The following is an 11,451-nucleotide window of genomic DNA, read 5'->3' as shown; positions in this document are numbered from 1 at the left end:
CGCTCCGACGCTGTCGCGCTGCTTCCGCTGGGCTCGCCAATGGGGAACGCTCCGGCGACGCCCGCCCGCCCCCAAGCACGCTAGCCGGGAAGCAGGGCTGCGTGCGGAGTCTGCCGGCGCCGCGCGCGTGTCTGGGTGAGCGGGGGCCGGCGGCGGCGGCGGGGGGGAGCCGCCCGTTGCGGGGGTCGCGGGAGGGTCTCCCCGGCCACCTCCCTGCTAGGCCCGGCCCGGCCCTGCCCTACCGCGCTAGAGGGATCTTGGGGTCGCCCGTGGGGGCTCCCTGGGTGCCCGCCTCGCGGGGGCGGGTGAGGGGACAGGGCCCGCTGAGAAACTCCTCCACGCGCTGCGCCTGGCCCGTCTGGCGGGTGAGGCCGCGCCGCGGGCCTGTGCGGTGGGCGCTGAACTCCTGCGCCTCGCCCGGGCCCGCAGAAGCGAGCTCGGGGCGGGGGTGAACTGGGGCTGGCAGGTACAGCCCAGACCTCACGCTCTGCCTCCGCGCTCGCAAAGCCCTTAGGCGCTGGAGTCTGTCACCCGCGCCGCGCCTTCATACCCCGCTCGGCGCCGTTCGTGCCTGGCTTCTTCGGGGCCGCCCCCTACGTACGGGGCACGGCCTCCTGCACCTGTCCAGCAGGGCTCTGCCTTCTCCTCCTTCACACCCTTCCTCGGGGCTTTGTGCAGCAGCCCCAACAGGATTAGTTTGGACAGATTCAGAGGTTGGATTCGATGGGGGAGGGAGGCTGTATTATTTTTGAGCTTAGAATAAGTACTTACTATGATTCTAAGTGTGTCGTACTTTTTTAGGCTCCAGTCCTGCAAACACTTGTGTGCTTAACCTTACTCACATGCTTAAAGTTCAGTGCACACATTAATGATTGCAGGATAAAGAGGCTTTATTTATGTGTCCTTGTTCTATTCTCACTTCCTTATTTGCATTTATCCTAATTTGTTAGTCTTAACTTAATTCTGTGCTCTTCAGGGCAGAGACCTTCAGGTACCTACTGTACTCTTGGGCACCGTACAAATAATAAACATTTAGTAAACAAGGTTTCATATACAATTTGCTTTTACTTCTGCCCCCATTCTGCATCTAATAGCAGGTTCTGGATCTTTAGGAGTGAAAATAGATAATGTTTCCCTAAAAAACGGAAGAACAGAACTTCCCAGTGATAAAACATAGCATTCATTTCGTGTTCAGCCTGATGTTATACAAAAATATTCAAAAATTCTCAGTTAGTGACAGCATTTTATCATTTCTGTTAAAAATGGAGAATTTTTGGCAGGAGGGAGAATGGCATTGAATATGAACATTATGGGATACTTAGTCAAGCAGTTGTAATCCTGGTTAACCTGGTTTGGTAATCAGATGCACAAATGATTACAAGAGAAATGGGAAACATACTTTTCTCATTATAAATTTAAAGTTAGAGATACAAAATTATGAATTAGTGCCACAATCTTTTAGTATTTGTTTTCTTTTGTCAGTTCTATCATATAGCTTATGACAAAGGATTTTTTTTTTAAGTTAGAGGTGTCATAATGCTCTTGAACTAAAACAGATGCATCCATTCATGGTCTCCAACAAGTTGTGCCTCTCTTTCTATATTTCAGTGTCGCTGCTATGGAAGCCAAAGGTAAAAAGAAATTTATGGGGAAAAATGGAAAAGCACCACAAAGAAAACATAAATTTAAAAAAGACAATGGTAAGTCTGCAAAGAATAATATTTCATAAAACTGTTCTTACTGAAGGGTGGAGAATGCAACAGGTACAACAAACTCAAATTCATTTGTATAAGTGGGTTAATCTTATGAACAATACCTTAACTATAATATTGGAAAATGAGCTGAGATGGTGCAAGTGAGTTAAGGGTGCAAACCCTTCAGCTTTGAAAATCTGATCTAAAATACTATATTGGGTTAAAATCGAAAATGTTCTCATTTTTAGTCCAAGTTCTTCCAAATTGCCAACTATGCTGAAGAATATGGTCACTTTGCATTCTCTGCTTAAGAGAATCTCTCACAACTGGAATAAGAAAATTGCAATAAGATAGGATTGAGGTACTTCAGGGAACTATAGCTCAAGCTAGTGCTTGTCTCTTCACTTTCACATTTGTGCATTGCCTATTTGTATTAAATGTGAGGGGGAAAATATTCAGTATTCTCACCAGGTGGCAGATTAATTATATAAAGCTGTTTTACTGTGAAAATAACATGAATAATTTAGTATTAGCAAGAACAGAGTCCTTTATTAGGTTCAGGAAGCATACATCTGAAAAAAACACACACACCCCCACCCCTCTGACCGACAAAAGTTTTACTGATGAAAAGTGCTGGAGTGGACAGCTCTTTGTTGGCTACCGCCACTTGTTGGGGGGTGGTTTTATTTTCCTGGCAGGAGAGCTCTCTCTTGCCAGCAAAAAGTGGCTACACAGGAGACCTTACAGCGGCACAGGTACGCAGTGTAGGCATAGCCTCGGTTTAAAAAAAAAACAAAAAAGGAGCAAAACAACCTAATTGTGCAGCTGAGAGGATGAGTTGTATGTAAGATCGCTGTACTTTCTTGCAGTGTTCTAAGTGCCTACTTACTGGCAATTTATGCTGTCACTTACCTGAATACCACAGATATTTTAAGTGTTTTCTAGGGGCTTTTAATAAACAGAAAAGAGGAGGAATTGTTCTGTTAAAATGTATACATGTTGTATTCCTGTATTTTGCTGTCCTTGGTGTCAAACTGGCCCTTTAGAATAGGAGTGGACAAACTTTTTGGCCCAAGGGCCACATCTGGGTGCGGAAATTGCTTACAGGGCTGTGAATGTAGGGCTGGGGCAAGGGGTTGGGGTGAGAGAGGGAGTGCGGTGTGCAGGAAGGGGCTCAGGGCAAGGCGTTGGGGCAGAGGAGGGGTGTGGGGTGTATAAGGGAGTTCAAGGAAGGGGGTTGGGGTGCAGGAGGGGGTGCACAGTGAGGTGGGGGCTTAGGGCAGTGGTGCAGAGTGTGGGAGGGGCTCAGGACAGGGGGGAGGGGTGCAGATGTGGGAGGGAGCTGGGGGCTCAGGGCAGGGAGTTGGGGTGCAGGCTGGGGGCTCAGGGCAGGGAGTTGGGGTGCGAGATGTAGTGGGGGCTCAGGGCAGGAGGTTGGGAAGCAGGAAGGGTGTGGGGTGCAGCAGGGAGTTGGGGTGCGGGGGGCAGGAGGGGGGCAGGTTCCGGCCCAGCACCACTTACCTGGAGCAGCTCTGGGGTGGCAGCAGCGCGCACCAGGGCCAGGGCAGGCTCCTTGCCTGCCCTGGCCCCAGCCCCAGCCCCATGCCACTCCAGGAAGCGGCCAGCACCACGTCCCTGGGGGAGCAGGGGCAGAGAGCTTTGTGCACTGCACTTGCCTGTGGGTACCTCCCCCGAAAATCCCATTGGCCGCAGTTCCCTGTTCCCAGCCAATGGGAGCTTTGGGGGAGTACCCACAGGCAAGTGCAGCGCACGGAGCTCTCTGCCCCCACTCCCCCAGGAACGTGGTGGTGGTTGCTTCCAGCTGGCAGGCCGTACTTTGCCCACTCCTGGTTGAGAAGGTGTGCTGGTTGACCACAATTTGCTTTGCAACCATCACACAAAACATTTAGCCATTTTATGCCATTTATGCCTGGCTGCTTTCATTGGTGGAAGTTTTCTAAGCATCCAAGAGTGAGCAATTACCATGTCTTGTATCTAGAGCCACCAGATACAAGCCAGAGAGAAACTAATGTGCATCCATTCACATTATACCAATTAGACTACTTTTGTTCTTCAAATAGTGTTTGCAGGACTGGGGCCTTAGATGTCGGAGGCAGTGAAACTCTTACTACAAATAAGGCAGCCTTTGTTCCTTTAGAATTATCCTCTCTTCACCGTTGGTATTGCATTACATCTATATGGAAGATTTAGGGCAAAACTAGGAGAGGGATCATAAGGCTATGATGAAAAGGCTAGGTGGGAGGAATATAAAATTTTGTTATAGATGTAAGAATGCTTGGGGCTTTTCAGAATCTGAATAATTTTTATTCTGTATCAACATGCATGGATTTTGGTGTATCATATGTAATCTAATTGTTAAAAAATAATTATTAAAACTTTTAATAGTGAATGAAACTTGTAAATAATATCCGTTCTAATTCTCTTTTTGTTGTGCATAGATTCTGGTCCACCAAAAAAGTTTTATACTAAAAGAGGTGAAGAAGGAAAGCCTAAATTCAGATCCAAGAAGTCTGAGAAAGGAAACAAAAAACTTGGTAAGACTAGTGTGAAACAATTCAAGAGTAAGCAGCAACCAGAAAAGTTCAGTAGGAAGAGAAAACTCCAGGAGGATAATGAGGGTGGTGAGTATATTGTGTTTTTTGTTTTGTTTTGTTTTTTTACTTTTTTCTCAGAAGAGATATATCCTCTGTAAAGTATACTTACTTAAAATAAAATGGAAGCTTATTTTCTTTCAACAATATATATTTTAAAATATGTTAATAGATTTAAGAGGGATCAGGGCTATGCTATAATTGCCTTGAATTGTGTGAGATTGTATAATAAACTTTTTAACTGTACGAGTTGACTATTCTCTGTTGTAATCACCATAGGCATAAGTAACTAGGTCATGCCTGTGCACCTGTTGTACTGAGAACCCCCATAGTAGAAATTTTGAGATAGCCATGATCATAAATATATGTGGAACCAAGCTGCTTGCACTGAAAATATAGAGGGAGAAGAGGATTGTCTTACTGCTCTTTTCAATACCCTCCTATATTATCACCAACTTCCATGGTATTTCTAATACTAATAAAACTCTAACTATAAAAAAAAAATGCTTCTCCATAGCACTCTATTGGACTTCCAATGGAAACTGTTATTTCCGCCAATTTAAACTGATGACTAGACAAGTCACATGACCCACAGTCTGTAGCAGTGAAAATTCCAGTTTAACGTAGGTAGTCCACCAGTAAACTAAACCTATTGGCTAATTTCTTGATATGGTGGCATAAACTGATGCATAATAGTTTGTAGTGACAAAGAGAACTTCAAGTATTACATGACTAAATTAAAGCTGTGACTCTTTCTGTCATCTGCCTTTCAACCTTACTGATTATTTTTACACAGGTCTAATAAAGACAGTATGAATAGTGGGGCCATTTGGAGATGGTCTCCTTTTGAGGAAAGACACCCCCCCACTCCCCCTTTGGTACAAGAGCACCAGCTGCTGACTAACCACTGGTGTTGGTATCAGAATGTAAAAATCATGAGTTTTTATCTTTTATCATGCTTCTAACAATGGTAGCCAAAACTGGAAGAACAAAGGTTTTTATTCTCCATTTATACTGTTGGTCTATAGGCCTGTAGCATTTATTCACCAGTTAAATCTGTGTTATATACTGGATGTTTCTCCATTTTTATAAATTTATTTTTCTGTGTATGTGCATATACAGACACTTTTTAGTAAATATTTAGTTTGTCACTATTTTAATAGTTTCATAACTCTCTGGTTCTGGTGTCTCTTAATGAGAGCTGTCATTTGATTGCTGCTTCCCAGCAGACGTACAGTTCTGCATGTAAAGGGCTGTCACAAATTAAGTGTGGCTTAATAATTGAGGGAAACTGGAAGCTCATACGATAACATTAAAGTTCTGTTTTGTAAGTTTTTTCACTGTTTTAACTTTGATTTAGTTTGGGGAATACTTGTATTTTTTGAAAACTGTACAGAAATAGAGGTAGTGGACGAATTAAATCAGAGTTATGTTGTTTTTTTAATGGATTTTATCTTAAAACAACTGTAAGCCTTCAGTCTTGCTCTGGAGTCATTCAGATTTCAAGCAAAACTTCAGTTGTCACCAACTATGTCAAGAGACTGACCGGTTTTCTGTTAACTTTTCTCTTATTTGCTCACTTCATTTTTTAAAAAATAAACTGATTCTAAAATACCTTGCATAAATTACAATCCTTTAAAAAAGGGAAGGGTTGGTATATTGGAGAAAAATGAAGTGTGTAGTGCTAAACTGTTAAACAATTTATTCTTGAGAGATGAATTTTTAATTCATCCATTCTGTTTGGCTTCAATTGCACAGTGCTAGTTAGCATGCCTTGCCCCCTGACTCTTCACTTCGGGGAATCTGTATTGTATATAGTGATTAATTTTGCTACGAGATGATTAAAGCTAAAAGCAAACATTAGTCAACTTTTTCTGTACCTTAAAGTTCATTTATGACATCTCATATGAAGAATCCTTTTAAAGTAATAATCTTGCTGTGCAGCAGTCTTTAGCCACTGTATAGTAAAAGCTCCTAATGAATCCCACTGACTGAAAGGATTAAACATGCAAGAAGGCTTTACATATAAAGTTGCAGTGAGTAATTGTTAGAGCTGGTATACTTAAATCTATAAATGAACTCATCTGTCGAGAATCTTTTTTTGTTCCCCTCTAGTGCTTTACGTACTTGAAAACCTCTTGAACAGATTCCAGTAAAAGACATTAACATGTTAATAGGAACAAATTTTAAGACAAAATCTGTGTATAAGAACAGTTGTCATTTATTAGAGGGCAGTAGTTCAGAAACTGATTGTGGCCTTTAGTTTCACGTTTTTCCTCTTTTTAATGTTTATTTTTTATCTACATTCCATCATAAAAGGAGGGTGCCAATGGTATTGATCAGAGGCAGATGTAGTGTTTGCAATTGGGAATGTATTCTTTTCTAGCACAACATTTTTGAATTCTGATAGTTTATCTCAAGAATGTGAAAGGCAAGAACCCCACCAAGTTTAATTTTTGTGGGCATATAGTCCTTGTTATCTAAGATATCACAAAAAATTTGTGATTTAAGTTATATTCGTAAAAAAAAAATTCAATTCTCCCACTTTTTGGGGGATAGGGAGTGAGGAGAGAAGGGGGGATATGTTGAGCCATATTCTGATGTAAAGTTACTAGAGGGTCTGTAGGTGCATTCTGGGTCAGAATTCATCCTATTAAGACTTTAACTTACCTCTATCCTTTGTCAAAGCTTTCAGAATAATCTGGCAGTTGTCTTGCTCTTCCAATATCTGATATTTCCCAGGCAGAAGCTGCCAGTCCTAGCAAGTCACCAAGGATGCAGTTCACGAAGGGAGCTACAACTGAGCATTACAGTGCCTAACTATTAGACTACCTGCCTCCTTGCAGAATTCACAACCCAAAATTAGGTAGCCAGATTCCTTATACAATGCATGGGGAAAGTTAGGTGCATAAAAAGAGGGATTCACAAAAGTCAGCATGCTGATGGTGGAGTCACCAAGCTAGCCAATAGGAAATGCAGAGGACGGGGTATGGTCTAAGCCCTGCTCCTCAAAAGGAGTTAGGCGCTTAAATCCAGGCCAAGGGATGGCACCTCTCTCCACTCATGATTCACAGCAGTGAACTCTCACCTGGAGTAGGCACGTCAGCCAGGGCTCAAGAAGAGCCCAATAGCCTAGCGGCTAGAACGCTTGCCCAGCATGTGGGAGACCATCTCCACTTGCCAACTGGATGAGTTGGAGTAGGGACTTAAACCCAGGTCTCCCACCTCCTAGGTGAGTTCCCTAATAAATGAGTTTTGGGGTATTCTGTAGTGGAACTCTCTCAACCTGTTCTACTGAAGACATTCCACTTTGTATGAATGCTTTGATATTCAGAGAGCTGCGGACTATACCTGGGAGGTGGGAGACAAGGTACCAGTCCCTGCTCTAATAAATACTGACCACCATCACTACATCCTTCATTTTGTGTAGAGCCCAGTCAGACAGATGTGCTTTAAAGCAGCCTCTAAGCACGTTTATTGGATCAGTACCTATAGGTGGAGGTTGTGAATCCCCATCCCACCTGGAATTAGGCATGATTTTATCAGTGAAAACATAGGCTTCTACAGCAGCTGAGCAGGGGTTTTGTGAACGCCACTGACACCCAAATATTGGTCTTGCCTAACTGCACTCTTTAGTTGTATATCCAAATCCCCTTGAGAATCCCACCCAAAGTGTTCAGTATGTATTAACCCTTTCAGATTAGCTAGCTAGGCAGTCAGGGGTGGATCTTCAGATCATTTCAGTTGTCATAGCTCTGTTGATTTCATTGGACACCAGTTGAGGATCTGCCTCCCAATCTGTTGACTATTACTTCGTTATAAACAATGTTTTGTTTTTATCATCAGGGTCTGTACCTAAGAAGCCTAAATGGAATGATTTAAAAAGGAAAAAGAAGGAATTAAAGCAGAGCAGACAACTTAATGACAAAACAAATTATGATGTAATCATCAAATCAAAACAGATATGGGAAAGTGTGAGAAGGTAATAATGGCTCTTATGTTTTCTTTCATACAGTTCTTTTTAATTAGTACTCATGCAGTGGTGAAGCGTTGCTCATTCTGTCTTGGTACCTTCATGAATGGGTATGCTTGTATTTCTCCCATGTAAATTCCATGAATAGATTATAATTTAATTAGCTTGAATTAGAATTCTCTGGAGGTCTCAAGTTACATTTTGATGACTGACGGTAGAAATAGTCTTGAGGCATCTGGGTTGATCTTGGTAAAAATGTACAATAATAATAAGTGGGCATAAATTCAGGGGAGATCATTTAGATTAAGATAATTTGAGGCCTGATCCTGTAAAATGCTTAGGACCTTTGTCTCACTGGTTGAGGCTCTTTGAAATTTTATAATCTGCCCTTATCCTGAGTGAGTGAAATATACTTATGCTTCTGGCCAGAACTTACATAAATGGGTACCTAAACGTGGACTTGCAGGAGCTCATTTTAAAAAAAAAAAAAAATTTGGCCGCCCTGCTTTCTAGCTCATGACTTCCAGTTATTTTTGTATTTCCAAAAAGCTGCTTTCTGATCTAAGAGTCTCCTACTTGTCTGTTTTTGTTTGTAGGAAAAACTGTGACAAGAAGAAGCGAGAGAAGCTAATAAATGAACTACATAAATTGCTCCAGGGGAAAATTAAAACTGTAAGAAATACAGTAACAAACGTAATTAAAAATCAAAGTGGGCAAGTTGATAAACCCCTTTTTATGAATAGTGAATAAGTGTGTTGCACTAAATGACCTTGTGAACCATACAGTACAACCCTGTTTATCCAGAAGTTCCAGGGGACATTGAAAATATCCAGATATAGAACAAGGTTTCAGTGAATGAAGAAATTGTGCTCCCAGTCTTTTAGGATAATAGTGCCAGGAAAACTTTGCTGATCAGCTGATTTAAAAGGGGACTTGTTAGCCCACCAGCATTCTAATCTGTAAAATTCCCATTGGATGTAGGTTAAATTTGGTTAACTTGCAGTTTCAGTAAGAGTTGTACTTTTAGTGGATTTTTTGCGATTGATTCTTTTAAAAAACCTACACAAAGTTAATGCCCTGGTGCACATTTCTACCATTACATTTTCAATACTAAAGTCTCATTATTTTTAACGTCACTCTTTAGGTGTGTATGTTTGCTGTGTAGTGTAGTGAAGCATAGTCAACTGTTGGGTTTTAAAGTGAATTGAAATTGTGGCTGCTTGGTGCTGCCTGCTGTGTTAGATTGAGCATTCTGATCATATTGTCATGTGCTAGGGTGAGACTGCGTGACTGCTGTCCCTGTGAGAGTCTCAAGAAAACAGGCTGTGCATCTCATGGGGCTATTCCAGTCAATAAAATATTCAGTATTTTTGGTACTTATTTACAAATGATCACAAAACATTCCATTGCCTGCAGTAGCCAGTATTGACTGTATTCTATGTTTGGTAAAGAAATACTGGAGCAATGAAAACCAGTAAAACTACACTTACTTTAAAATTTGTTTCTTTATAATGTATTTTATTTATATAGCATCTGTTTCCCAGAGTATCCTTATGTGCTGCATAAAACTATACTCTTAACAGAGTAAATGTGTTTAAAATAAACTTTTTCCACGTAATGTCATGCAAAAAGCTGGGATAATAAAAATGTTTGTTACAGATGGCATTTGCACATGACTCAACTCGAGTTATCCAGTGTTTCATTCGGTATGGCAATGACAAGCAAAGGCAAGAAACGTTTGAAGAATTAAAAGGTATTTTTCCCTTTTATATTGTATTTGCTTTGGAAGTTGGCACTGTTTTGTATAATGTAGCTCTCCTTAATGTACTTCTTTCCTCCCAAAACTCTGTTGGTACACACGTTTGAGTTACTTTTTTCTCTTTAGGTGTCACTTTCTCATAAATTAATTCCTGCTTGGGTGCAATAGGTCACTGAGCAATGGCTTTTAGTTTTGTTTTGTAGGAAAGTAAACAAACATGCGATTTCAAGGGGTGATAAAAACTGCTCTTTTTCTTTTCCTCCCCAGATAGCCTACTAGAATTGAGCAAATCCAAATATTCCAGAAATATTGTAAAGAAGTTTCTTATGTATGGGTGGGTATGAAGAAGTAAACCAGTTCTTCTTTTTTTTTTTCTTGCATATATTGTTAATTTTGGAATGTGAATGTACTTCTTTATTATTAATCTGTGTAGTTTGGCCCAGGCTGTCTCCTCCATGTGAAATTATCTTGGTAGTGTATTTGGGAATGAGGATTGCGAACTACCTGCTGTCCATAATACAGTCCCCTTGTCACCGGGTAGGCTCTCTTTTCTCAGAAATTCTGGACAGCAAATAAAAAAAAAAGACTACAAGTGAAAAAGGGTGGGGGGAACCACACTCAAAGCCTTCCCTTTTTTTGTGTATAATATAGTCCTACAAAGATACACCCTTCCCTTTGTCAAGGTTACAGTAGTGCAGAAAAATGTCTTGTCTCCCCCTCTCCTGCCCCCGCCGCCAAGTTTATCCGAAGTCTCCTAAAATAAACATGCACCTCTACTGTGGAACAAGGAGCTTTCTGTCTGTCCTTGTCTTGCTCTGGTGGACAGATTGTCAATGACCATTTTTTTCTTCTGTGCCCTTCAGCTAGATCAGCTAGGTTTATGGAGCTTAGCTGTGGCCTGGTCTAGACTTAAAACTTAAGTTGACATAGCTACAGGGCTGATGGGTGTGAAAAATCCATGCCTTGAGCCATGTAGCTCTGGTGACCTAACTTCTGATGTAGATGCAGCTAAGTTGACGGAAGAATGCTTCCATTGCTTTAGCTATCATCACTCGGGCAGGTTTCCTACAGTGACAGAAAACCACCTTCTATCTCTGTAGTCTGCATTTGCACACAAGGTTATGCTGACTAGCTATGACACCTTTAGTGTAGGCATGGCCCATGTACTCCACACCCTTCCCTCTCTGCTTCTACGCTATTGCAGAGCTGACAGAGAAACACAAGGTTGGATGAGAGTGCCTAGATGAATCCAAGACACAGCCACCTATAGGCACCAGATGACTTAGATGGTTAGCACGCCAAGTCAACATATCTATTCTGTGCACACACTTCCAAGCAGAGACTTTAAGTTGCAGTTAATGACGTTTGAAGTAGTATTAACTGACGATGGGCTCCCTTGGTATCTGTGGATGC

General features: G+C 41.7%; 1 protein-coding gene across 5 annotated transcripts in view; it reads left to right on the top strand.

Annotated features, from left to right (window-relative positions):
- The window catches only part of PUM3 (pumilio RNA binding family member 3), a 39,852-nt gene continuing 28,401 nt past the window's right edge, over nt 1-11,451 (top strand). For 2 of the 5 annotated variants that reach the window (XM_073345233.1, XM_073345230.1), the window contains exons 1-7: nt 2-135; nt 1,609-1,700; nt 4,154-4,336; nt 8,153-8,288; nt 8,876-8,951; nt 9,939-10,032; nt 10,306-10,372. In XM_073345233.1, coding sequence (XP_073201334.1) covers nt 1,619-1,700; nt 4,154-4,336; nt 8,153-8,288; nt 8,876-8,951; nt 9,939-10,032; nt 10,306-10,372 — 638 coding nt within the window. In that variant the 5' untranslated portion in view covers nt 2-135; nt 1,609-1,618. Of the gene's footprint in view, nt 136-158; nt 467-529; nt 714-1,608; nt 1,701-4,153; nt 4,337-8,152; nt 8,289-8,875; nt 8,952-9,938; nt 10,033-10,305; nt 10,373-11,451 lie in introns of those variants that run through there. The other 3 variants (XM_073345234.1, XM_073345231.2, XM_073345232.2) reach the window with 3 other exon arrangements.

The sequence above is a fragment of the Lepidochelys kempii genome, chromosome 5, assembly GCF_965140285.1.
Source record: "Lepidochelys kempii isolate rLepKem1 chromosome 5, rLepKem1.hap1, whole genome shotgun sequence".
In the NCBI taxonomy this organism is placed as follows: Eukaryota; Metazoa; Chordata; order Testudines; family Cheloniidae; genus Lepidochelys; species Lepidochelys kempii.
Note: the sequence above shows the minus strand (reverse complement) of the source record. Positions and strands in the feature narration are given on the sequence as shown.